Source organism: Lycorma delicatula, chromosome 12 (assembly GCF_047948215.1).
Source record: "Lycorma delicatula isolate Av1 chromosome 12, ASM4794821v1, whole genome shotgun sequence".
Taxonomy (NCBI): Eukaryota; Metazoa; Arthropoda; class Insecta; order Hemiptera; family Fulgoridae; genus Lycorma; species Lycorma delicatula.
Genome location: NC_134466.1, coordinates 19838884 through 19865260, shown reverse-complemented (window position 1 = coordinate 19865260; position 26377 = coordinate 19838884). Strand labels below are relative to the sequence as shown.

The window sequence follows — 26377 nt, the reverse complement described above, 5'->3', positions numbered from 1 at the left end:
GATTCATTTTAATATTTACTTATCTCATTTTTCAGTTATACGTATATTCCTACCAGACTAGAGTGTGATTCCAGGTATCTATCTACCTACCATACCTTAATAATATAGCTTTAATAATTAGTAGTTTTAAGTAACCATTTATTTCCGATCTCTATGGTGTTAATTTTTATAAATTAACTTTACTTTTCTGTAGAAACTTAACAATAATCAATTGAAATATTAATAATTCAATTTCTAACCCTATTTACTGAATATTTTAGCAGATGAGAAAGAATTAAAAAACAAGATGATGAACAAAGGTTTTAGTTTTCTTTTTATCTCTAAAGGCCTCTTTTACTGCCCCTCCCGCTAATTATAAAAATATAGAATGTTGCTATTTGTATCTTTCTTTGTCAAATTACAATCTACCACAAAAGAAATGTAAAATATATTATCTGGGAGTTTCAAGCTCTCTTGCAGTTGAAGAGCGTCTAGCTCCCAAACCTCGATCAAATTAGAAATATTGCATATGTGAATTATTTTTTTCAACATGATCCATCAATTATGATGAGTTTTTTGATCAGCATAAACAATTTTTATTTAATAGAAGTATAAAAAGTTATGGCTGCAACTCGACTAATATTTTGTATTTTTTATTTTCTTTTGGTGAAGAAAACTTCATCTCGACTAAATCACTACATCACACGCTATCTGATAAAAACACCAGTTACCATTTTGAAAAGGAAAATTTTGTGAAAATTCATAACGAACAAATTCACCTAATAGCAAAACATCTTGCCGAAAAATTTTATTAAAATTGAAATATCCGTTTGGTTGTACCTTCATCACGAACTCAAAAAGTCATATTAAAACAGGATCTCAGTTCATTCAGTCAATAATTCATAGTTAATTTTTATCTTTTGCAAGTCCTGCATATTTCAGTATGCAAATATTGCGATCAGCCATATCCAAAAATTGCAAATATTGCAGTCAACCATTAACTCTGTATATTTAATACCGCTTCCTAATTCATGATTTATGTAATATGACGTTAATCTGAAGTTATGCCTTCACAAAAATATTTTTTATTGTTTAATATTTAAATTGTTCTCATATGACTTGATTAATTCAACAATTAATTTTTCCCCTTTATCATCATCACTTAGTAAATTATTTTTTAAAAATTCATTTTACCCGAACACAACCTTGAGTATGGGAATCCAAAAAATACAAAAAACATGTTTATACAATTTAACATTTTTAATGCTCAAAACGTATTTTGTTAAATACTAGTAACAATACCTCTCCCCTGATGGGGAATCCAAAATTTTATAATTTATTTAAAATCAATTTTAGGAAATATTTTAATTAAAAGTCCCCTCATGCATGAGCCACAAATTATCAAAGATCAAAAACATTTTTTTTTTTTTAATTTTAATGCTAATACTCGTATACTAATATTAAAAATTTTAGTTATCGCTTTATAACTGCTATAATTAAAAAACGAATTGAGTAACTTGACCGCCTTACCCGAAAAATATATGCAATTTATTACTGGTTCTTTTTTTCAGTAGACAGCTCAAATGTAATAGTTAATTATATTGTTCGTGTTGAATAATATTATTGATTCACTTTACATATACCCTTCAGTTTCAAAGATTCAAGAAGATGTTTCAAGAACAGCGGAACCATCCGGAAATAAAGAGATACAAATGATATATATTATCATTTTTATTTTGGAATATTTCTGTTTCAGGTCTGCAACGCAAAGTACATCTAGTGATGTTAAACACGTCGTGTAAGTATTTATATTCTATAACCATGTTATCATCAAATACGTAACCTAATTGTCATCATTTTCACTTAACATTACATTTCAAACTCTTCTTTTCTTGTTTTCATTTTTACTTGTCATTCGTGTTTCATTACAATCCAGACATTTACTTTTAAGAATATCCCTAATTCTGAGATTGTTTTTGATTTTGTAATGGCTTTTTTCCTAAAAACCTCCTTCTTCTGCGAGTCTAGCCAGTTACTATTCCTTTCTGTAACAGGGCTTCACTTTTCTATCTGAGCTACTCTTTATCGTCGGTCCCTAATGCGTTATACGCTTTGTTTACAAATTAAATTCACTAATGTTCAGTATGATATTCATCTTAAGATTTTACTTTATTTTTTGTTTTATAAATGAATAAATTTGACAAATGAGATTATATTACCGACTTAACAAAAAGTTAATAATTTCTGCCAACATCTATCACTCTTTCGAGAATTTTCTTTAAATGTATATATATGGAGAAAATATCGGTTATTTATTTGTGAAATATTTTTAGTTAATCGAGGAACAAATTAAAAGCTGTATAACGTGTATGTCATCCTGTTAGTAAATCGATTTCACTTAGTACAATAACCGATACAACTTAGGCTGTAACTTTGGCAAAAACATACAGCAGGTCATTTTCTTACCCAAACAGTAGCATAATCCTTTTTATGAGTAAAATTTAATTAATTTATTTTACAGTCAAGCAATAATTTTAGGAACGTCAACATTTTTTTATGAAGTTATTACAAGTCTTATTTGAAAAACATAAAGTCGTATCACAACAAAGATATCTAAATATGCAAATTATTTGCGCAAATAATTACTAAAAATGTAGAGCACTCATTATTTGTCCGTTTTCGCCAAAATCCCTCTTGGTGTCTAGTGTTTGATTTAGATGTGCTTCATAGAGAGCCTTGTAAAGCGATCGAGGTTTTGTTTGCAAGGCACATAGCAAAGATGTGGCAACGACTGCTTGTGCTCTGTAACAAGCAAGAGTTCGTCCAGGTAGGGTACGCCTTAGTCCTGCTTGAGCTCTGTTTAGAACGGGGACCGTTTTCTCTGTTTTCGTTATTGCTTTCACTTACGTAAACAACAGCAGCGACTAAGAGATGCATAGAGTGACAGAAGGACAATCAGGCCTTCGGCTTCCCGTATATCTTTACGTGTATATTGGATTATATACACGCATATTAAAAAAAATAAGCTTTTCTGACTAGCCTGACAAAGTAGTAGATATCAGCGAGAATGTGGATAGATTAACTTAGTTTATTTTATTAGAAAAGCATTGGAGAAGATGTCGGTAATAGAGTCTGTTGAGTCTTCTTGAGAAAACAGGGTGTTAAAAAAGGAAGTAGATCCTTTAGATGGTGAATCTAACAATTCCGAGGTGTTTCCGATAATTATCCATCCAAAAACACTGTTGAGGGCTGAAGGAACCCGGATTCCTGAATGTTGCCGGAAAGCGCCAAAACATGGCAAAACAGATCACTACCAATAAGAAGGTCAATAGGAAAGGACAAACAAAATGTTGGGTCAGCGAGATGGAGATGTTGAAATTTTTGGGCGACTTAAGGGGATAAGGAATGAAAAGGAAGGTTACCAGAAATATTAGAAAGAACAAGGGCCTTTGATTGAAACGTCTTTTTGAATTGCGGAAGGGAGTGAATTTTAATATTTGCAGTGCCAAGGATGGGAGCATGAGTAGAGGAAATACCGGAAAGGCGTATTTGGGAATTTTCCAAAGGAAGAGCAAGAAGAGAAAGACAATTTTTGGTAATTAAGGTACGTTGTGAAGCAGAGTCCAAAACGGCACGGACAGTATGTAGTTTTCCGAAGGAATCTTCTATGGAGACAATAGCGGTACCAAGGAGCACAGTAGAAGACTGTTTACAAGCAGAATGACTGGAGAAACACGTTGTGGTGGGATCAGACTGCGATGAAATTGAAGTAGAGCTGATATGAGTGGAATGGCTTACGGGTGGATTATTTGAGAGAGAATTGGGAGCTAGAGTGACGGAAGGTGTCGTGGGAGAAGGCGTGGTGACAGAGGGTGAGGGGCAAGCGCAATGAGCAGGATTACAACAGGATAGAGCAGGAGTATGTGAGCATAGAGAAGAGTGAGGTACAATTCTGTGTGATATTTTGCGGGGAAAAGGTAGGGGATAGAGGAATGGTACGATGACCTGACGATGTAAAACGTTTCAAAGCGCTGTCACTTGAAGTTCCGAAGAGAGCGATATTGTCCTTTTGACACAATAAGGTATGATGCGAAGAATCATTACAGTTTCTGCAGTTAAATCGTGACGTACAAGTTTTCCAGGAATGAACAGCTAAACAGCGGAAGCAAACATTCTTTTCTGGCAACCAGGCGATTTTTTGTTCATGAGACAGAGTTTGAAATTGTTTACAAACATAAATTCGATGAGAATCCGCAGATACCGGACATCTGCCTTAAAGAGCTTGATTTTGAGCGAAAAAGGATTTTGTCTGTTTGGAGAATTTTGATTTTTGAGGGTTAGAATTATTAAAGAACGTAGGATTTTTGGGTGACCTCAAAGGAAATTTCTCAGATAAGGTGGCATCAGCATCAAGGCTTTCGGAAATTTTTCCTTCAACCGTGAGGAATTCAATCAATTGTTCATATGTGGGTACACTTGATGGGATTCGGTTTTCGAAACGCGTTCGAATATTGGAGGGGATTTTTTCTAAACCGAGGTGCAAAAGAAGAAAATTTTCTAAATTTATATTGAGGCCTTTTAACGCATTAATGGAAGAAATGTACGTAGCTTTAAAATCAGAGAGGTAATTTTTACGATCATCGGATTGGAAACATTTTATTCGACTGTAAAAACTGTTTAAAGAGAGCGTTTATTGTCATACCTAGAAATTGAAATATCATAAGGTACTTGATAGTTTTCTGCGGAAATCGGAAGCGATTCAATTAATAAAAGCGCATTACCAGATAAATGTGTCCTTAAAATTTGCAGTTTTTGTTCAGGATATAACTGGGAATTTTCATCGACGGAACCCTTAAACAAATTGTGGAAATTTACCCAGTCATTGAAATTGCCTGAAAATATAGGAATTTTTAATTTCGGAGTTTGTAATAAAGACTGAAAAACTGGTTTAATATTTGGATTAAAATTGGGACTTTTCTAATTTTACAAGTTTAATCACACAATACAATGCTTTCCATTCAGAACTGATTGAATTTATATCACAAATTTCGGACTGCTCTATTATTTCAGAGTTGTTTGTAAGAATTTGATCGACGATGTCGTCAAACTGTTGAGTGAGTGCTTTGATAGCATCAAGTTGTTCAATAGACACAGAAACTCCGCGAGAACTGACAATTTCCTTCAGTCGGTTAAAGCGGAGTTGCGCTTTTGATAATAGCGCCGTTTTAGCTGAGATAATGGTAGCCTGAGAAGGAGGCATCTTTTTGGATTAAATTTACAATAAATATTTAAAATAGTATAGGATCAGATACTGTATGATTTCATGTGTAAACTAACTATCAATGTGTAAACTTAACTATCAATGTGGTTTATACAACAATAATATAGAATCTTTCATCAGAAAATTGATACATAATATATTTTGTTATATTCAACTATCATCTACAATATATATAATTACTATATAACTCGTAGTTGTCTTTTACTACTTTCATAACATTGTTACTTTCAGTAACAACATGCTTAAAAACAATCTAATATAAATACATTCTAAAATACAGAACATTTTAATTATATAATAGAATAAGTTTAGATCAGAATAATATTTTCTTTTATCATAATAAAAGAAAATTATTTGAAAGTGTGGATATTTACAAGGTGTCTTCCCCTACAGAGGTCAAGATGTATTTATTACTTATCGACAAGAGTTCTTTCGGCAATATAATAAAATAATAATCAAGACAAAAGCTTAATTTTAGGGTGAGTTTTACCATACAAGATCAACCCTTCTTCGAGTTGTATCATTATTTCTTTGAGTCATTGTTACTATATTAAGGACAAAATTTATCTACATAACTATGAAAAAAAAAACACTCATCTTTTAACAGTAAACTTTTAATTTTATTATTTAATAAAATTAATATGATATCCTTGTACAATATTCATGATTTATGAAAAATAAAAAAAACATTTTCTCATAACGTTAATGAAAATAGTAATGGTTTTAAAAAATTACATGAAATTTAAAATCGAATATTATGCAGAGAACAAACTAAAAATTTTTATAATTTCAACACAGTTGTTTATTATTTATTTTTTTATTTTAAAGATGAAGCAGCTACATTTATGAGCGCCTAAGCAGGATCGAATCTGAAAGTTAATTATATATTCTTCATTTTGATTAGTATTATTAGTTGACTTTACTTTATATCCTTCATTTTCAAGGACTCAAGAAGATTTTTCAAGTGATGCGAAATCATCAGGAAATAGAGGTACGAATGAATATAATTATCATTTTTATCTTGGTATATTTCTGTTTCAGGGCTCCAGAGACAAGTAAATATGATGATCTTGAATACGTAATGTAAGTATTTATATTCTATAACCATGTTATCATCAAATACGTACCTTAATTTTCATCATTTTCATTTAACATCATATTTCGCAACCTCGTTTCTTGTTTTCATTTTTACATGACATACGTGTTTCACTACATTTCACAAATTTATTTTTAAGCATATCTCTAATTCAGAGATCTTTTTTGATTTCATACTGGCTTTTTTCCTAAAAGCCCCCTTTTTCTGCGGATCTAGTCTGCTTTCAATGAATACAGTACTTCACTCATCCTGATATAAAAATTCCTCCAATAACAAATTATATTATGTCTCCATGCACTAGTATTTAATTCCTTATTATTACTATGCTTTTTATTACACTTCCTTATCATTGTTCATTCTTATTTTTTCAAATTGAATTTCTCTCCTAGCAGTGAATATGTACACTTTGCTATTTCTTTCAACCACTGTTTAAGGTTTCTGTTCAAAGAGTAGTGTCGTTAGTGAATCTCAATGTATTTAGCTTTTCACCTTGGACAGTTACTCCCTTCTCACCATTAACCTTCCAGTTCTGTAATTTTTTCTTTGTACAGATTAAAAAGTAACAGAAACAGAATGCACAGTAACTAATCCTTTCTGCAACAGGGCTTCCCTTTTCTATATGATCTACTCTTTATCGTCGGTCCCTAATGGTTTATACGGTTTGTTTATAAATTAAATTCATTAATGTTAAGTATGATAGTCATCTTACGATTTTACTTAATTTTTTTGTTTTATAAACGAATGAATTTGACAAATGAGAACATAATACCGACTTAACCAAAAGTTATTAATTTCTGCAAACTTTTATCACTTTTTCGAGAATTTTCTTTATATATATATATATATATATATATATATATGGAGAAAATATCGGTTATTTGTTTCTGAAATATTTTTTAGTTAATCGAGGAATAAATTAAATGCTGTATAACGTGTATGTCATCCTGTTAGTAAATTGATTTCACTTACATCAACCGATACAACTTAGGCTGTAACTTTGGCAAAAACATACAGCCGGTCATTTTTTTACCCAAACAGTAACATAATTCTTTTTATGAGTACAATTTAATTTATTTATTTACTGTCAAGCCATGATTTTATGAACACCTAATTTGTTTTATGAAGTTATTACAAGTCTTATTTGAAAAACATAACGTCGTGTCACAACAAAGAGATCTAAATATGCAAATTATTTTCGCAACCATTACTAAAAATGTAGAGCACTCATTATTTGTCCGTTTTCGCGAAAATCCCTCTTGATGTCTGGTGTTTGATTTAGATGTGCTTCATAAAGAGCCTTGTAAAGCGATCGAGGTTTTGTTTGCAAGGCACATAGCAAAGATGTGGCAACGACTGCTTGTGGTATGTAACAAGCAAGGGTTCGTCCAGGTAGGGTACGCCTTAGTTCTGCTTGAGCTCTGTATAGAACGCGGAACATTTTCTGTGTTTTCGTTATTGCTTTCAGTTGCGTAAACAACAGCAGCGACTGTGAGATGCGTAGAGTGACAGAAGGACAATCAGGCCTTCGGCTTCCCGTATATCTTTACGTGTATATTGGATTATATACACGCATAATAAATGCATTTTCTGGGCTAGCCTGACAAAGTAGTAGATATCAGCGAGAATGTGGATAGATTAACTTAGTTTATTTTATTTACTTAGAAAAACATTGGGGAAGATTTCGGTTATATAGTCTAAAGAGTCTAAAGGAACACCCAGGCGCGTTAGAAATGAAGACGTTGTCGGGAGGTATGTTCCCGTTTTCTCCTCTCCAACGAATGCCAAGCTTCCTACTGATCCCGAGGCTTCTTGAGTTTAGGGCAATGTTCTCTGCTTTGGCGAATGGATTTGAGGGCCTTCCTCTATGCGGAATGAAGCATCGCTTCTCGGCCTTTGGCCCCGTGCTGTAGAACTTGTGTTTTTCTACCGGTAGTGATTAACTTGATTCTGCAAGTACAGCGTGCCTACGTTCACGTCGTCGGGGCTGACATCGATCAGTTGCTCTTAGTCGACCTGCGTTGCTGCGGCGTGTTTACAAAGCGGTGACGTAGTGTGTAGCAGTAGTGCTGATGTCTCTAATTAAGGATGTTTCCTTTGTAATATCGGTGTCCCCTATTCGTAGCTGGGTAGGCCTAAATTGCTGCTCCTCTGGCAGTTTCGAGAAGCGATTTTTCGCTCCGACCTAGCTGGTGGTAGGAGCTTTTAGCTTTTGACTCCTCGAGTGGGCTGCGGAACAGACGGTCCGGTCGAGGAAGATTTAGTTAGTCGGTCACCTGGTCTAGTGGCAGGTGTTATGTTCGTACAAGCAGTGACTGTAGTGGCTGGCGACACAGCTGGTGTATTTTCAGTTAGTTCGTCCAGCGATGGTGCAACCTGGGGGAGGTTGGGCGGAGGACTTAGTCGGATTGGCCGATGACCTGGTCTCTGGTGACCCCTTCATGCCAAGGAGGTCACTCGGTAGGTTGCCGCCGCGGCCCCGGTCTTCTGTAAAGGAAGTCACGGAAGCCCCTCGGATAGTGGAGCGCCCGAGCGAAGCTGCATTGCAGAAAACCTGTGTGATGCCGCTGCTCCGAACGGTGCGGAAAAGGCGAAAGCCAGAACCCTGCAGCAAGGGCATGGCACTGGAGGGGGGGGGCGTTAAGTCCAAATTATGCCTCCCTTCGAAGTCGGGAAAGGCGGAAAACGGTGGCACTAAGTCCGCTTCTGGGTCTAAGGTACCGGAGGAGAAGCCTGTTGAAAAACACGTGACCTCTGGAGCTGGAAGCATAGGGCGGATTGAGGAGATGCGGGCCGAATGGTCCAAGATCTCCTCTAAGAAGGAATCGAGAGTCGCTCTTGAGTTACGTCAGTTGGTGGACGCTTACCTGAGTGAGTGTTCACTGATGGTGACGGGGTCTGGCACTTAAATGTGAAGGCTTCCAGGTTGCTTACCTTGCTCTAGACTTAGTTGTCAGTCGACTGTCAGGCAAGGTAGACCAGGTCGTTGAGGGAGTCCGAGGCTTGAAGCCGGTAACGGGTGAGGCCTTGGGTGAGCTCCACAAGTCTATAAAGACAGTGGAGGAGAAAGTAAAAAATCCCGTCTCCTTCGTCTCTGTAACCGCCGCGCCTGCACCTAAGCGGGTAGGTCCGCCGCCGCCAGCCCAGTCGCCGGCAGCTAAAAGTAAGCGAGCCACCGTAAAGGTGGTCCCAGTAAATCCTGGTCAAGGGGCTTCGTAAGCGATTACGGAGCTAGCCCTTAAGAAGATCCTGGACCCGAGGAAGGAAAGGTTCCAAGTTTCCCAGGTCATTAACACCAGGGATCACGGCGTAGGTTCCACGCCGTGATCACTGGAGGGATAATGTTTCACGGCTCCATCCTGGATGGAGCAGCAGGCTAAGATACTGCTGGAGGCCGATTTCTTCCTAAGAACGGGCTGAAGGCTCAGTTGTTAGCCGAGCAAAAGCCTCAGATATTGATCTACAATATGCCAAGGGCAACAAGGGTGGAGGAGACCGAAATCCTCAAGGCGATACACAGCCAAAATCCAGTCTTGGATATGGCGGTCGAGGACTTCCTTCGGGAAGCCAAGGTGGTTTGGCAGCTGGGGAGAAAGGAATCCGTGAAGAGTCACTGGGTTCTCGAGACCTCGCCTAAGATCCGGCAGGTCTTAGTGGCCGGTGGAAGATTGTTTTTTTGGGTGGACTTCCTGTAGGTTGTCGACCATATAGATGTAGCCCGATGCTATAATTCTCAGGGCTTTAGACACACCTCTCTCCGATGCCGTGCGCAGAAGGAGATGTGTGGCCACTATGCCGCTCCGGGGCACAGGGCAACCAATTGCCGTGCCAAGTCGTCGCCTGCTAAGTGCGCCGCCTGTACCCAGGTGAGAGGCAGCAATGCTGGACACCGGGTCGGGGGCAGGCAGTGTAAGGTGTACGAGATTGCTCGGGCTAGAGCTGTAAACAAAACAGCTTATGGCGACGCCTGAACGGCAGGAAGCCCTTGGGGACACCTTTCATTTCGAACGCCTCCGCCTGGGGCAATTAAACCTGCAGCATTCCCGGGCGGCCACGACTGAGGCCATGAGGCTCCTTGAGGAGTACGCCCTTGAGGTCCTCTTCGTCCAGGAGCCGTACGCGGTCGCGGATAGAGTGGTCGGCTTCCACGGGGTGAACGTGATTCATTCTCGTGAGGGACGGCCGCTCTCTGCGATCCTAGTGGGCTCTAACACTTTGGGTATCTTCTGAATGTCCCAGTGGACTGACGAGCGATTCACCGTCGTGCGGATAACGAGGGGTACGCTCGATGTCGTACTGGTGTCGGATACTTTCAGGTGTCGGATACTTGGATGGAGTATCAACGACGTGCTGGCGAAGTTAGGTAGGATTCTGGATGGTCTCCCGTGTACCAGAGTGTTGGTTGCTCTGGACGCTAACGCTAAGTCTACAGCCTGGGATTCACCACTCACAGACCGCACAGCCGCTGGGGTCAGCATATTGGTGCTTGAAGTGGCGCATGGAGTGTACGGAGGAGGTGGAATTGATGGCGGAGCAAATTGGCCGGGCCATCAATATTGGCTGTGATGTGGTCCTACGGCGGTCTAGGCCAATGGATGGACCCATAATAATCTGCCAGTCCACTGATCTTAGCGTGCCTGGAGCGTCATGACCCCCTTTTCCGGGGGGGGGGCGTCTGAGGTACGCAGACGGATGCCCGGTAAGAAATGGTGGTCCTCTGACCTTAGCGTGCGGCGCGCAAGATAAGATAAGGTCAGCGAGGATAAGGTACCAGTGCTACCCCCTAACGGGGACCATCGTTAACCACTTGCGCGCTGAGCGTCTTCGGATTTACCGGCGTGCCGGAAATGAATACGTTAACGCCATCAAGGAAGCCAAACTCAAGTTGTGGCAGGACTCCATGCGCGAGTTGCAACGCAATCCCTTGCAGCTCACAAAGACTTGTTACAAGCCGAAGCCATCGCACGTAATGTCCAGTGTTCGGTGCGGGTTTAGTGGTTGTGACTACACATTAACGTCTGTGGCGAATAACCAGGCGTTCCTGGATACTCTGTTTCCAGATACTTCGGAGGGCGAAGCGGAAATCTGCTTAAGGGCGTGTGAAATTCCATTCCCTGTCATTCGGACCGTGGAACCCGAAGATATAGACCGAGTCGTTTCTCGAATGGCATTGAAGAAGGCACCGGGGATTGACCAACTTCACCCGGATATTTTTCACCATCTATTGCCTGTCATAAGAAAGCCGCTAGGCAGACTGTTCACGGGATGCCTAAGCTGGGGCTGCTTTCCGGCTTGCCGGAAGCTGGCTTTGGTGAGGGTGCTCCTGGAACCTGGAAAGGCTCCTGGTGAAGTCGGCAGTTATCGACCCATCAGCCTCTTGCAGGTTCTCGGCAAGTAGCTTGAAAGGCTGGTTGTGGAACGGATCTGGAAAAATATCGATATGAACTGTTTTCTAAATCGAGGCCAATACGGCTTCGCGAAAGGGTTTGGCACCGAGGATTGCATCTTAAATGCTCCTGCTGAGGTGGAAAGCGGCGACTGCAAATATGTTTTGGCTATTTTTATTAATATAGAGGCAGCATTTCCTTCCTTGTGTTGGAGTTCTGTCCTCTATGCTTCGGAACGCCGCAATATTCCCGAAGCCCTTCAGGCCGTGGTAAGAGACTATTTGTCTAACCGAACGGCTCTATTTAGGGATGCGCTCCTAGTTGTAGAAAGATCCGTCACCAGAGGAAGCCCGCAGGGTTCCGTTCTCGGTCTCCAGCTGTGGAATCTTGTGTTCGACGGATTTCTGGGGTTGACATTCCCAGAAGGGGTCACGGCCCAGGCTTTCGCCGATGACTGTCTCCTTTTAGTTCGTGGCAATTCACGACCACAGCTAGAAAATAGTGCGCAGGCGGCTTTGTCAACTGCCGAGGGCTGAATGGACATGCAAAATTTAAATATTTCTGTGTCCAAGACGAAGTTTATGCTTCTGAAGGGCGCAGACAAATGATCAAGCAGTTGAAACCCCCATATTAAATATAAAGGCTGTGTTATCAGCCGAGTAAGGGTTCATAAGTACCTAGGTGTTTTGTTTGATGATAAGTTGCTTTTTAGCAACCACATTAAGCAAGTTGCGGCGGACCCTGTCTCTGTGATGCACAAGCTTAGAAGGATTGCTCGGAAGGATTACGGGCTTTCGGGCCGGCAAATGTACTTGGTGTACCGAGGTGTCTTCGAGAGTATGATCGCATACGCGGCGCCAGTTTTGGCGCAAAGGTTGGATAGAAATAGAGCACTGCTTCAAAATTTAAGGAGTGCCCAGCGCAGAGCATTAATAGTAAGCACTGGTGTTTTTAAAACAACCTCCTACGAGGCTACCACCGTAATGGGAAAGGCTCTGCCAATCGATGAAATCCGTGAAAGTTCGGGCAGTCATGTGGAAGTTGCGAAGTGGTCGGGAAACCGAGACATTTGGGATGCGGTTTCGAGCCGGGCCAGAGCCACAGCGGAACGGCTATCACAATGCACCCGGTCTAAATTTCGTTCAGTTGCCCATTTGCCGCCTGTGGAAGAAGCTATGGGGCCTCGCGATGGAGGCATGGCAGCTTGAATGGCACACCACGAATAAGGGAAGATCTCTGTATAGATTTATACATGATGTGGGGGGATGGTATGCCTCGATCATTTTTAAGGGCGGCGGGTGCCCAAGTGCTCACCAACCATGTGAATTTGATGCAATATCTGTTCAGTTTTCGCCTAGCGGCTGATGAGTTGTGTGTCTGTGGGGAGGTCCAGTCGAACGAGCATATGATGTTCGACTGCCCTGCTCTTGGGGTGGCCAGAGACCGGGCCACCCTGGAACTTAGAGGTCAGGGGGAAAACTGGCCGCTCATAAACGGCGAGTCAATTTGGCGAGAGCCGCATTGTCGGACCGTGTGGGAGTTCCTCGATGAGGTTGCGATGGTCATCATTAGATTTTTTTATTTAATCGGGATTTTACTGATTCTATAGCGCAGCTGTGGGAAGTTTTTTCTGAAATAATGGCTGGCCACCTGCCAGTAAAAGCTCCAAGCGTTTAAATGGTGGACAGGCACTAGCTGGCAGACAGCGACCGAGGCGTGGCAGCTTAAATTGCTGTCTTTTAATGTTTAACTACGACAATTGTAACAAGGGGTGCGCCTCCCCGATTTAGTTTTAATGTTGACAAGTGAGCGATTGGGACACTTAAGCGGGTGCTGTACGGCACCCTGCCTTATTCGCTCACGCAGTTAAGTAGCTCATTAGGAGCATAAAGGATCGAGGTGGCTATACCGTTCTTTAGAGGCACAGTAGCCGTTTCTTGGCACGGACATTCGGTCTATGCTTTAGGGCAACCGAATGGGGTGGTGGCGGGAGAGATGCCAGCTAAACAATTACAAGAAGTCTACAGACGTGTAGATAAGCAACTATTTTCCTTTCATTTCCATTTTCCAGATCAGCAGCAATATTATTTCTTAATCGGAACCTCTTTCTGAGGTCCTCATATATGGTGCACTTTTCCATTGCTTTAACCAGATGTTTGCCTGTAAATGTTTTCTTACAAACACCACAAATCTCTTTCTTCACCAATTAAGAAATATGAATTTGTTATTCGCGTGTGATCGATTCTAAGACTGGTCTAGGTAACCGCTGACTATTTACTAACTTCCTCAACTATGTCCTGCTCAGAGCAGTTCAGACGTTCCTGACAACTACAACACCCTTTGAGGTGTTTGAGTGTGCCGCGCGGATCGACACAAAATCTCCAATATTATTGAGCCCTAGGATCTTCTGTAACTGCATCATTCGTAGTCTCAACATGAACCCAATTAAAAGTTTTTCTGATTTCCTTAATTGGGCCTTCAGCACATTTAGTTATTTCTCGATCAATTAGAAAAGGGCTTACCCTCGAGAAATTTCCATCTTCTTTCGTAATTAACAAATACTTTGGTTTTGGTACGTTACTCTTGTAAAAAGTCCTTTGCAAGTTTTTAGCTTCAATTTCTTACTGTCTTGTCTCAGAACTCTTTCTCCGTTTCGCCTCAGGTGAAACGGCTGGTTCTAACCGAGGTTTTTGTGAACCCTCTGCCACGTTTGGTATTTGTCCAATTTGCATAGTATTTAATCTCTTTTTTAGCAGGGCTAACCGCCGGGGTAATCTCCAGGGCTACCAACCCTGGAGGTCCTGTCCGATACTCCGGTGGAACAGGCATATGTCTTGGCAGAAAGCGGATACGCAATCTCTACACTGACTCCAGGCCCTTACACACGGACGTTTTCAGGGCTCACATGCGCCGACATACATGGGCACCTTAACTACATGCTTGCCATCGCTGGGGGCATGTAGACAGCAGAAGGGCCTTCGTCACACTTGCAACCACTTCAACCCTGACCGCCACATCGCCTTCTTTAAAGGTGGTATGAATCCATTTCCTTGTGTACTATTTATTGTGGTATTTAGTACTAAAAGAGAAGGCCACATCGCCTTCTTTAAAGGTGGTATGAATCCATTTCCTTAATCAATTAAATTTTCGTATCTACAGGTGGCCTCAAAATCCAGTCCTTGAATACGGCCTATAGGTGTAGTTATGCCAACAAATTTCATCTGCGAGAATAACACTTAGAGCCCAGTTAGCCAGCATTAAGAATGTACTATTAAGGTCCCATTCATAACACTAATGTAACTTCACCATTAATAAAAGAAGAAAAAAAATTACAATAATGTGATAGAAAATTTGTAACGTGTTATAAACTGATAAAACACTGTTAAAAAGGCACATTTTCATAAGGGGCACTTAAAATTATTAAAAAAAAAAAACAATAAAATAGTGCAAAGCAAATGAGGCACAACTAAAAATAAACCAATATTGCTTACGATAATAACAACTTCTTTGAAAACTACCAAAAATTATAATACTGAAACAACTCGGAAAAAGCAACCATTACATTTGATATTTCACTTGTTTAACTAAACTTTAAGACTGGCACGACTTGAAGAACAACCTTTCACGCAATAAAAGCAAATATTACCTTTAGAATACAAGTTTAACAAGTTTTGATGTTACTAAATTAATGATACGGCGGAATATCATTAGATTCATAAAACAACATATTTTTTTTTAAATAAAGATTCATTAAATACAGTTTAATTCCACCCGAATTGTCATTTTTGTAACATCACTAACAAAACATACCACCTTACAACTTCTGTTAATAAACATTTTAGAAGATAACGTAGTATACTCGTTCAGCAAAAAAGTTTAAAAATTATTTTTCTGTGGTAAATATTCATTTGGAGTGTTCTGCCATTAGGGCAGCTCCTGTCACGGCTGCATCTCTCCACCTTATTTTATCCTTTGGTAACCTGTTTGTTTCCTCATATTATCCCTTTCCCATAATTCCATCCATCGTTTGAACTCTTCCTTTCCTCCTATTCACCCGCATCTGAAAAGCCACATATTGTTTTCTGTCTGCCTTTCTCATCATCCATGTTTCAACTCCATAGAGCATCACACTGCATATAAAACATTTCATTAATCTCTTCCTTAACACTCAGTTGAACATTCCACGCAGCAGTCTACCCTTCTTATTAAACACCTGCTTACTTCTTGATATTCTCATTATAATTTCTACTGTGCAAGACAGTTCATCATTTATAAAGCTTCCTAAGTACTGACATTTTTTTACCTCTGTAATACTTCAATTTCCTATTTCAATATCAGTTCTTTCCTTTTCTATCTAATACCACGAGAAGTTATCTGTAAAGTAAAGACCGTTTCATTGTAACAAAATTGATTTTAAAACCTTCAATGTTTTTTTTAAACTACTTATTTTATACTACCTTCTTTTAATGGCCACATGAATTATGACATTTATGGTAGAAATACATCAGCTTCAATATACTCTCGTCGTATTCTTCTGCTGCCAGTCCATTAAGCTTCTGATTAAAAACATTTTTGAGTTCGTCTCATTCGTGAATTTAATTATAAAAATTCAAGAGTAGATCCCATTCGAATTTTTTTGTGACGTTCCGTTAAGACGTACGGCACCCAACGTGCACAAATCTTTCTGAAGCCTAAGTGACAATAAACAATGCGACCGATAACAGCTCTTGAAACATCAGGAAAAAGAAGGGCCAGATCGGAATCTTTGAGCGACAATATTTTCTGATTTCATCATCGACACGTTTCAACAAGTTCTCGGTGATTAATTCCGTTATTTATAAACTTTCACAACATTTTTGGAAGTTTCTTTGTTTTACATTATCACCGTTATCAACTTAGTAATTAACTTAGAGTAATTAACTCAGCGTCAAATAATGGGCAGGCAGGAGTAGGTTTCGTGATGAACAAGAAGACAGGGAGGAGAGTGGAGTATTTCAAGACGCATAGCGATAGAATCATTGTAATAAGGATAAAATCAAAACCTAAACCGACAACGATTGTTAACGTCTATAAGCCTACAAGCGCCCATGATGATGATGAGGTAGAGTGTGTATACGATGAGATTGATGAAGCAATTAAACAGGTAAAAGGAGATGAAAATTTAATAATAGTTGGTGATTGAAATGCAAGCATTGGAAAAGGCAAGCAAGGAAATATATTGGGTGAATACTGGCTGGGGAAAAGGAATGAAAGAGGGGACCGACTTATAGAGTTTTGCACAAAGTATAATTTAGTAATTGCCAACACCCAATTTAAAAATCATAATAGAAGAATATACACTTGGAAAAAGCCAGGCGATACTGCAAGGTATCAGATAGATTATATCATGGTTAAGCAAAGATTTAGAAATAAACTCGTTGATTGTAAAACTTACCCTGGAGCAGACATTGATAGCGAGCATAATTTTGTGATAATGAAATGTAGATTGGGGTTTAAAAACCTGAAGAAAAGGTGTCAGATGAATCGGTGGAATTTAGAGAAGCTTGAGGAAGAGGAGGTAAAGAGGAATTTTGTGGAGGACATCGCAAGAGGTCTGAGTAAAAAAGATAAGGTAGAAAATGTAGAAGAAGAATGGGAGAATGTTAAAAAGGAAATTCTTAAATCAGCAGAAGCAAACTTAGGCGGAATAAAGAGAACTGGTAGAAAACCTTGGGTTTCAGACGATATATTGCAGCTGTTGGATGAACGTAGAAAATATAAGAATCCTAGCGATGAAGAAAGTAAAAGGAACTACCGACAATTAAGAAATATTATAAACAGGAAGTGCAAACTAGCAAAAGAAGAGTGGATTAAAGAAAAGTGTTCAGAAGTGGAAAGAGAAATGAACATTGGTAAATTAGACGGAGCATACAGGAAAGTTAAGGAAAATTTTGGGGTACATAAGTTAAAATCTAATAATGTGTTAAACAAAGATGGTACACCAATATATAATACGAAAGGTAAAGTCGATAGATGGGTGGAATATATTGAAGAGTTATACGGTGGAAATGAATTAGAAAATGGCGAAAATTGGCGTTTATAGACCTAGAAAAGGCATTCGATAACGTAGGCTGGAATAAAATGTTCAGCATTTTAAAAAAATTAGGGTTCAAATACAGAGATAGAAGAACAATTGCTAACATGTACAGGAACCAAACAGCAACAGTAACAATTGAAGAACATAAGAAAGAATCCGTAATAAGAAAGGGAGTCCGACAAGGATGTTCCCTGTCTCCGTTATTTTTTAATCTTTACATGGAACTAGCAGTTAATGATGTTAAAAAACAATTTAGATTCGGAGTAACAGTACAGGGTGAAAAGATAAAGATGCTACGATTTGCTGATGATATAGTAATTCTAGCCGAGAGTAAAAAAAATTAGAAGAAACAATGAACTGCATAAATGAAGTCTTACGCAAGAACTATCGCGTGAAAATAAACAAGAACAAAACAAAAGTAATGAAATGTAGTAGAAATAACAAAGATGGACCACTGAAAGTGAAAATTGGAGAAGAAAAGATTATGGAGGTAGAAGAATTTTATTATTTGGGAAGTAGAATTACTAAAGAAGGACGAAGCAGGAGCGATATAAAATGCCGAATAGCACAAGCTAAACGAGCCTTCAGTAACAAATATAATTTATTTACATCAAAAATTAATTTAAATGTCAGGAAAACATTTTTGAAAGTGTATGTTTGGAGTGTCGCTTTATATGGAAGTGAAACTTGGACAATCGGAGTATCTGAGAAGAAAAGATTAGAAGCTTTTGAAATGCAGTGCCATAGGAGAATGTTAAAAATCAGATGGGTGGATAAAGTGACAAATGAAGAGGTATTGCAGCAAATAGATGAAGAAAGAAGCATTTGGAAAAATATAGTTAAAAGAAGAGACAGACTTATAGGCCACATACTAAGGCATCCTGGAATAGTCGCTTTAATATTGGAGGGCCAGGTAGAAGGGAAAAATTTTGTAGGCAGGCCACGTTTGGAATATGTAAAACAAATTGTTAGGGATGTAGGATGTAGAGAGAGGGTGTACTGAAATGAAACGACTAGCACTAGATAGGGAATCTTGGAGAGCTGCATCAAACCAGTCAAATGACTGAAGACAAAAAACACAACTCTAACTACCTTTAAGTTTCAGCCGGCTTAATGTTTTGATAGTTTATAAAACGTATGACTCCGCGTATTTCAGAGTCGGTGGCAACATCGATTTTCGTATTCATTTTATAACGTAATAATTCACACGTACGTAATCAAAGACACTACAAAACGAAAACTTACAGACAATAATGCAATGTGTACATTATTTGCTTGGCCATGAACGATAAAGATTCGCCGAACTTAAGGAGAGAGATTTCCCAGGGGTCTTTACTTTAGTGATTTTCCTCGTTTATATTTTGTTTTCTTAATATTTATTCTCATACCCTGAAATTTGCAGGCTTCTTTTAAGTCACTGGTATACAAGTTTTTGTTAGCACTATTACGTCTTCTCACTTTATGATTTCATATATTTGATCCGAATTTAAAATAACAAGAATTTACATGAATATGGAAACTGAGCCTTTTTTTCTGTATGTAGATAAAATAAATATTGATTTTCCATCATAAGGTGTACAAAAATTGAAAAAAAAAATTTGACCTATTATAACGAGCGAGTGCAGCACGTAGTAATAACAAACAGACGAAAGAATTGTGAAGTTAATAATCAAATAGAATCATTGAACAAAAGATTAATTTGGAAAGTTAATTCAAATTTATTTTTCTTTTAATATTATTTTTAAGGGTCGGTAAGTTTTTGTTAAATAACAATATAAGTTCAGTAAACCGTTTTTTTTTTTGTAAGGCGAGATATTACTTAAGCAGTTTCGTTACGTGATTATTTTCTCTAATATTTCTCCACTAATTTAACAAAAAGGTATAATATCATTGATATTATATAATATTTAATTATTCTTTGTTCCAGAATGGAGGGTTCTTATATTTATGGATACTATGAATGGTAAGTTGATAAATAAGCTTATTTTATCGTAATGAAAAACAATAAAATTTATGAACAAAGTGATATTTTATGACAACATTATTATTAATTGTCTTTTGTCAAAGAATTAGCCAAATCCTATTCGTAAAATTTAAAATTCACATCCATACTTGAACGTCAGATTTAAAAAAAAATGTAAATATTGTAAAAAAATATTTGCACTTTTTATGGTCGTAATACATAGGTAATCATGAACAGAACAAACTGAAACAAAATACTGCTCATAAAGAATTATGTAAAATAAATAGTCGGTGGGAATGTTTTTTATCCCCAATTAATGCGCAATTATTGGTGTATGAACCAGCATGATTTCCTTGCTGTAAGTAGGTAAAATTTGAAGTCTACTACATATTATAAAAACGTAATCTTCTGATTAAAATAACCACAGCTATGAAGTAATTGAATAAATATGTGATTTTAATCTATTTCAGTGTAATCCTTCGGTGTCTACTATATTTTCACTACCTCTTTAGGTCGAGTAATATAAATCCAGTAAATAACGATACTTTACTCGAACCAAATTTACTGTGAAATTTGTAAAATCACGTAAAGTATTTTTGAAAAATTTTAAAACTGACATGTTTCGTTCATTAAAAAAATTTAATGAGTCATGAGTTACTTTCCAGACAATAAAAAGATGTATGATTGAATTATTACATCGATTCACTTAGACATTATAAAACTGCGGATCTGAAATTTTTTATTCATATTTCATAATCTCATTATGTTTTTCCTGCATAACAGGTAGATTTAATAAGAAGGCTACTTATTGTTGGTATCATGATTCGACTTCCGGAAAATTTCGACATATCATCGCGTTTCTCATTCTCCACACCACCGTCAGTTCAAAGTTTTATATATTACTTTCATGTGGACACGATAACTGCCATAATCTTGTTCCAATCACTTTCAAATTGATACATAAAATATAATGACCAAAATCCCGGTCAAGTTCGTTAACGGGCAAAATCGGACCCGAAATGGAAATGGGGGGGTTTTCGACAAAAAAATATCGCTATATCTTTCACATTAAATAGAATATCGAATTCGTTTAAAATTTCTACTATTTTCTTGGATAAGGGTTTAAAACTTATCTAAGTAAAGTTTTTTTTATATCTCCAACCATTGGCCCCAGCAATGGAAAAAATGGAACTACGAAGACAAAAAATCATACCTCCCTTAATAATCACAGTATCGAATCGGTTTAAAGTGATCATTAGTCCTCTAAACATTATCTAAAACATTTGTCTGAAACAATCTTTGATATGACCGACCCTTACGGCAAGGGATGACCGAAATATTACTGAAATTATAAGAATATGAGGCTTGGCGAGTGCTAAATATGTGAAAATTTTTTCACATGCAACCATTATCGTGTTGAGTAAGTTTGAAGTTTTTCTTAACTTTAAGGTGGAAATATTTTTTATCCGTTGCTTAGCACCTGTGAAATCGACCTCCGCCTCCCGGCGGGCCAAAAGGAATTTTTTTTTAAATTTTAATCTTTCTTAATTATTTTTATTACCATCTCACTTAACATAGAAGGATAGATATTGTAATGTAGTATAACTGTGCATCATCTAAAGTTTTAATGGTATTTATTGTTACTGTAAATTAATTAAGAGGGCTTATAATTTAAAGGGATTTCTTACAATCTATTCAACCCAGTCAGTAATAAGATAACTCTTTTACGGGCATTAAATGGGGCCTACTACGTATTTTCAATGATTTTTTTATTTAACGATTTTGGCTTTACTGTCCTTAGAGGAGAAGAATTGTTCTTTCAGTTCATAAATACAAAAAAAAACATATGTTCGAGTTTATGATTAGTGAATTATATTACCACATTTGAAATGGGTGGGGTTCCAACAATTCAAAGTTAACTATTGGTATTATCTTAAAAACCAGAATCATACAAATAACCCAATAAACGAAAATCATAGGAAATGAAACGAACAAAGAAACAAGTGCAAATTATTGTCTGGATTCATATTTTTCATGATTTAGTGGAGGTCCAATGGCAGCATCATATCGTGGATGACTCTTTATAATACAGCAAAGCCTCTCTTGACATTCAGGAATTTTTGTTTGTCATAAATCGACCGGTTATAAGTAAACTTAACTTATTTATAACGTATTGAAACGATAACACAACATAACAATGAAAAAAAAATGGGTGGCTCTTGTAATGCTCATAAGTAAAATCTTCGTTAGATTAATATTTTCTTTTGCCTGCTCTTGACTAAACAGAATCGATTACAGAAATTAAATATTATGGAACGCCTTTTATCGATAAAGATAAAGGAGCATACTGTATCGGATAAAAGAGTTTAAACTTAATGAATTGTATAAACTCATTTAAGAGCGGTTAAAGAATTGATTCTTATAATCTGTGATAGCCACTCTTGAAACTGATTAAAAAAAGTTTATTTTATCATGTGTAAAAGATTAGGTTATATTTTAGTATTATCAATATTCCTGCTCTGACAGCCATCATAATTTTGGTCTACCTTTATGTCTCCTTCCAAAGTATTATATTAATAAACCACCGATGCAAGCCTTTTTTTATATGACATTTTTATAAATATTTTATTAGCATAAATTAGTACAATTGAAACAAAAATGTTTCGGTTTGGTTCTATATATATATATATATATATATATATATATATATAAAAACTTAATAATGTGTTGGAGAAGAAAAATTTGAAGAAGAACATTTATTTGGTTAACTTTTCGTCGCAAATCAGTTATTTTATTGCCAATTTTCAAAGTCAAGATTTCTGAGGTTCAAATCCTAGTAAACGTTAATTACTTTTATACGGATCTGAACACTAGAAAGTGAATTCCGGTTTCTTTGGCAATAGGGTTTCAATTAACCAGAGGTATCAGGCGGTCGGCCTGACTCTGTAGAAGACGGACTCATTTATATGTCATACATATCATCCTCATATCATTTGGGCAGTCATTGGGCGAAGGTTTCTTCCTCATCACTTGTTGAACACATTGCAACGTACTTATTAGGAAAGAAGAACCAAATTTAATTTAATGTAAAATTATTTACGACTACCCATAAGAATTACAGATATTGTTTACCTCCTCGTACGAAGTGAAGGAAGTATTGTGATCGCGAAAAATTTCAGTTTTCAAATTTCAACGGAAATATCCATTTTGACTAGTTTCAGCATGACGGCTGTACGTCATGCTGAAACTAGTGGATATATATCTCGCATAACTCAAAAACGACCAACCTTGGGATGTTGAAATTTTGGATTTAGGACTGTTGTAACATGTTGTTGTGCACCTCCCATTTTAATTGCAAACAACTGAACGAAAAGTTCCAAAAAAGCCCAAAATCAAAAAAAGTTGGATTTTGGACTTTTTCTTAACTGCAGTAGCAGCCTTCATTGAGAGCTTTTAAACAATATATCATAAGTGGTACTTATTTTCTTTGGCTCCAGAATTATAGCCAAATAACATTTTAACTAATGAAATATTATGATATTACAAGGGGAAGGCACATCGGATTAAATTCGATTTCATTTCCTTTTGTTACCTTTTTATTAAAATAAATTAAAATATACATTTTTATTAATAATTATTAACATCTGATTTTTAATCAGAGCAAAGAAATTTATTTTTAATTACTAAGTAAGTCATATTTTAATGATGCAATAAGTATTTTACCTCCATAACCGGTTGCCATTTAATAATTTTTCAGTGAAACTAAGCAGAAGAAAATGAAATTTCAGTTAAGGTAAGCATTATTTTAAAAAAATTATAGGTGCATAATAATATTTATTTTCTATATTATAAAAAATGTTTATCAGGAGTCCGCTGAAAAGATTTAAACTTCATAAACGATGTACATTTTACAAGTTCAAATAAAGTAAATATTTTACATAAACTTTTGTCTAATTACGTTCGATTTTTTAATTGTTACGAAAAGAGTTTGGTTAAAATTATGCTCCAAATTCAAGGCGAGGCAGTACTGCATTTTCTGAGAACATTAATAATTAATCAACGTATGACGCTGGTAAATTTAATTTGCTGAACAAATTTAAAACAGTGATCCCACAGTTGTATTGTAATTAATATTGAACAATTCCTTTTATGGAACTCGGTAAATAATAGTAAAAACCCATTTGCGATCTGTTAAAAACAAACTTTATTAATAAAAGCACAAAAAATAAAATAATAATGAAAAAAAAAATTGCAGGATCATAATGATAGTTATTTTTTTATTTGTAAATTTATCTGATGACAATAAAAAATAATATAACAAATATATAAAAAAATAAATACACTTAACCGTGATTGTCAGTTGATCCGCCCATTTCCGAACAGTCATACAGCCGTTAAAAAAATAAATCTGTTAAGTTATAATTGAGAAATGACACTGTGGAACCTCTCATTTTATACTCTTCAGTCAAATTGTAAAGTTTTCTCTTATTACTAACTACTACAAAAATAAAATATTGTGGAACGCCTTCTATCGAAAAAGATTAAGGACCATACTGCGACAGATAAAAGAGTTTACTCATAATTAAGTGTATAAAATCATTTAAAAGCAGTTAAAGGATTGATTCTTATAATTTGTGACACCAACTGGTGAAACTAAATTAAAAATATTTATTTTTCATTTGTAAAATATTAGGCTATACATTAGTATTATCAATATTTCTACTCTGACACCCATCATAATTTTGGTCTACCTGTATATCTCCTTCCAACAGGGATATTAAAAACCACCGATGCAAGCCTTTCTTATGACATTTTTATAAAGATTTTATTAGAATAAATTAGTACAACTGAAACAACAACAAAAAAAGATTTAAGTAGCAGTTACATATTTAAAGTACCTTCTTATAAACATTTTATTAGCATACATATTTACTATTGTTACTAAAACCGGACTTGACTAACACTTATATTTTTTAAAGAAAAAGTTAGTGTGATATGACAATGGATTTAAAAGTGAAGATAATCTGAATAAAAAAGAAGTGGAGTCGGATCGGGTGAGAAAAATGTTGAATGAACAATCTATTAGTTGCGTAAGGGATATGCAAACGGTATTCAAAATTATACACTGGGCTCGAAAAGTTGAAGTGCAGCATACTATAGAATTATGTATTGCATTTTGATTTGTTGCATTAGGTTGGTTGCCCTGTGGGTCGTTGAGCGTTGTCACTAATAAACCAAGACGTCAGTTGTTGAGTTGCGTTTGAACATGTTTAGTTTCGTTTTATGTTATTTCGTTTATCGCAATCAATAGATGCGAAAAAAGCAATAGTTTTTTTCAGTAGAGTAATGCATTTTTCTCTCGCAACACACCTTTCTTGAAGATGACAAGTATACTGATTTAGCAAAGTTTTTAAAAAAGTTTCCAAATACTCCTGTTGTCACCGCAATGCAGTTCGAAATCTTCTCGAAAAAATTCCGGCGACAGTTTCTGTTAAAGACGCTGATCGAATTGGAAGACCACCTAAACTAAACGAACAGAAGCTGCTTGATATTTCAGATGATATCAATAAAAGTCCATCAAAGTCAATGCGTAAGTTAGCACAGCAGCAAGATATCAAATTGGCTACCGCACATAAAGCGGCAAGAAAACAACTAAAACCTTTCCCCTGCAAAGTAATATGTGTTTAAGAAGTGGAAACTACAGATCATGCCAAAAGACTAATTATTTTCAATGGTTTAAACGTTTTATTGACCACTATACATTAAAGATTAAAAATTATTTTTAATCTTTAATGTATAGCCCACCTGATCAAGTGGTAAAATCGTCATCGCTAGATCACTTGTTTAACAACTGATTTTCGATGTCGAAGGTTCTGTGGTTCAGTTCCTAGTAAAGTAGTTGCTTGTATACGGACTTGAATACTAGACAATGGATACCGGAGTACTTTGGTAGTTGGGGTTCAATTAACCACACATCTGATCATCGTAGGGCTGAATCTGTACAAGACTACAAATAATGTACACGTCATGCATATCATCCTTCGCGCAATGGGCCATATTGTGTTTGCTTATTGTTCACTAGTTGACCAGATTACAACAAATATATTATGAATATCATAAATAAAGTTCCTAATGTACGTATGAAGCAAATAATTAAGCTTCAAACTCATCAGCAAAGATGTAGTGCGGCTACAGCACGGATTATAAGTGTATTGATAAGAATTCTAACTCATTAAGTTTTGTTTGTATTTCAGTGATGCAGAAACAGAAGAAAAAATAATTAAGAAAATTGACATCTCGTAAGTAATTTTTTTTTTTCATTGAAATAGTATAAAAATATAAAAATCTGTTAAGTTATATATTGTCATTTATTAATTTCATTACTGAAGTTCAGCCTGAAATAGGGTTTATTTCTAATTCGATTAAACAAAATTAGTAGGGATTTTTTTTCTACTGCTTTTATAAGAGAAGTTACATTCTCGAGATGGTATAACGAACACTACACTGAAACTAATACAGGAGTAATTTAAAGAATAATTTTGAAACTGTGGTCATAGAATTTTGGTGTGTCATGCTCCGAAATTGAATATTTCACGAG

At 36.5% G+C, this 26377-nt stretch overlaps 1 protein-coding gene across 17 annotated transcripts in view; it reads left to right on the top strand.

Annotated features, from left to right (window-relative positions):
- The window catches only part of LOC142333432 (uncharacterized), a 115822-nt gene that overhangs the window by 66179 nt on the left and 23266 nt on the right, over window positions 1–26377 (top strand). For 15 of the 17 annotated variants that reach the window (XM_075380523.1, XM_075380513.1, XM_075380522.1 and 12 more), the window contains 6 exons: window positions 36–74; window positions 1736–1777; window positions 6302–6343; window positions 19744–19779; window positions 23537–23572; window positions 26034–26078. In XM_075380523.1, coding sequence (XP_075236638.1) covers window positions 36–74; window positions 1736–1777; window positions 6302–6343; window positions 19744–19779; window positions 23537–23572; window positions 26034–26078 — 240 coding nt within the window. The remainder of the gene's footprint in view (window positions 1–35; window positions 75–1735; window positions 1778–6301; window positions 6344–19743; window positions 19780–23536; window positions 23573–26033; window positions 26079–26377) is intronic. The other 2 variants (XM_075380520.1, XM_075380511.1) reach the window with 1 other exon arrangement.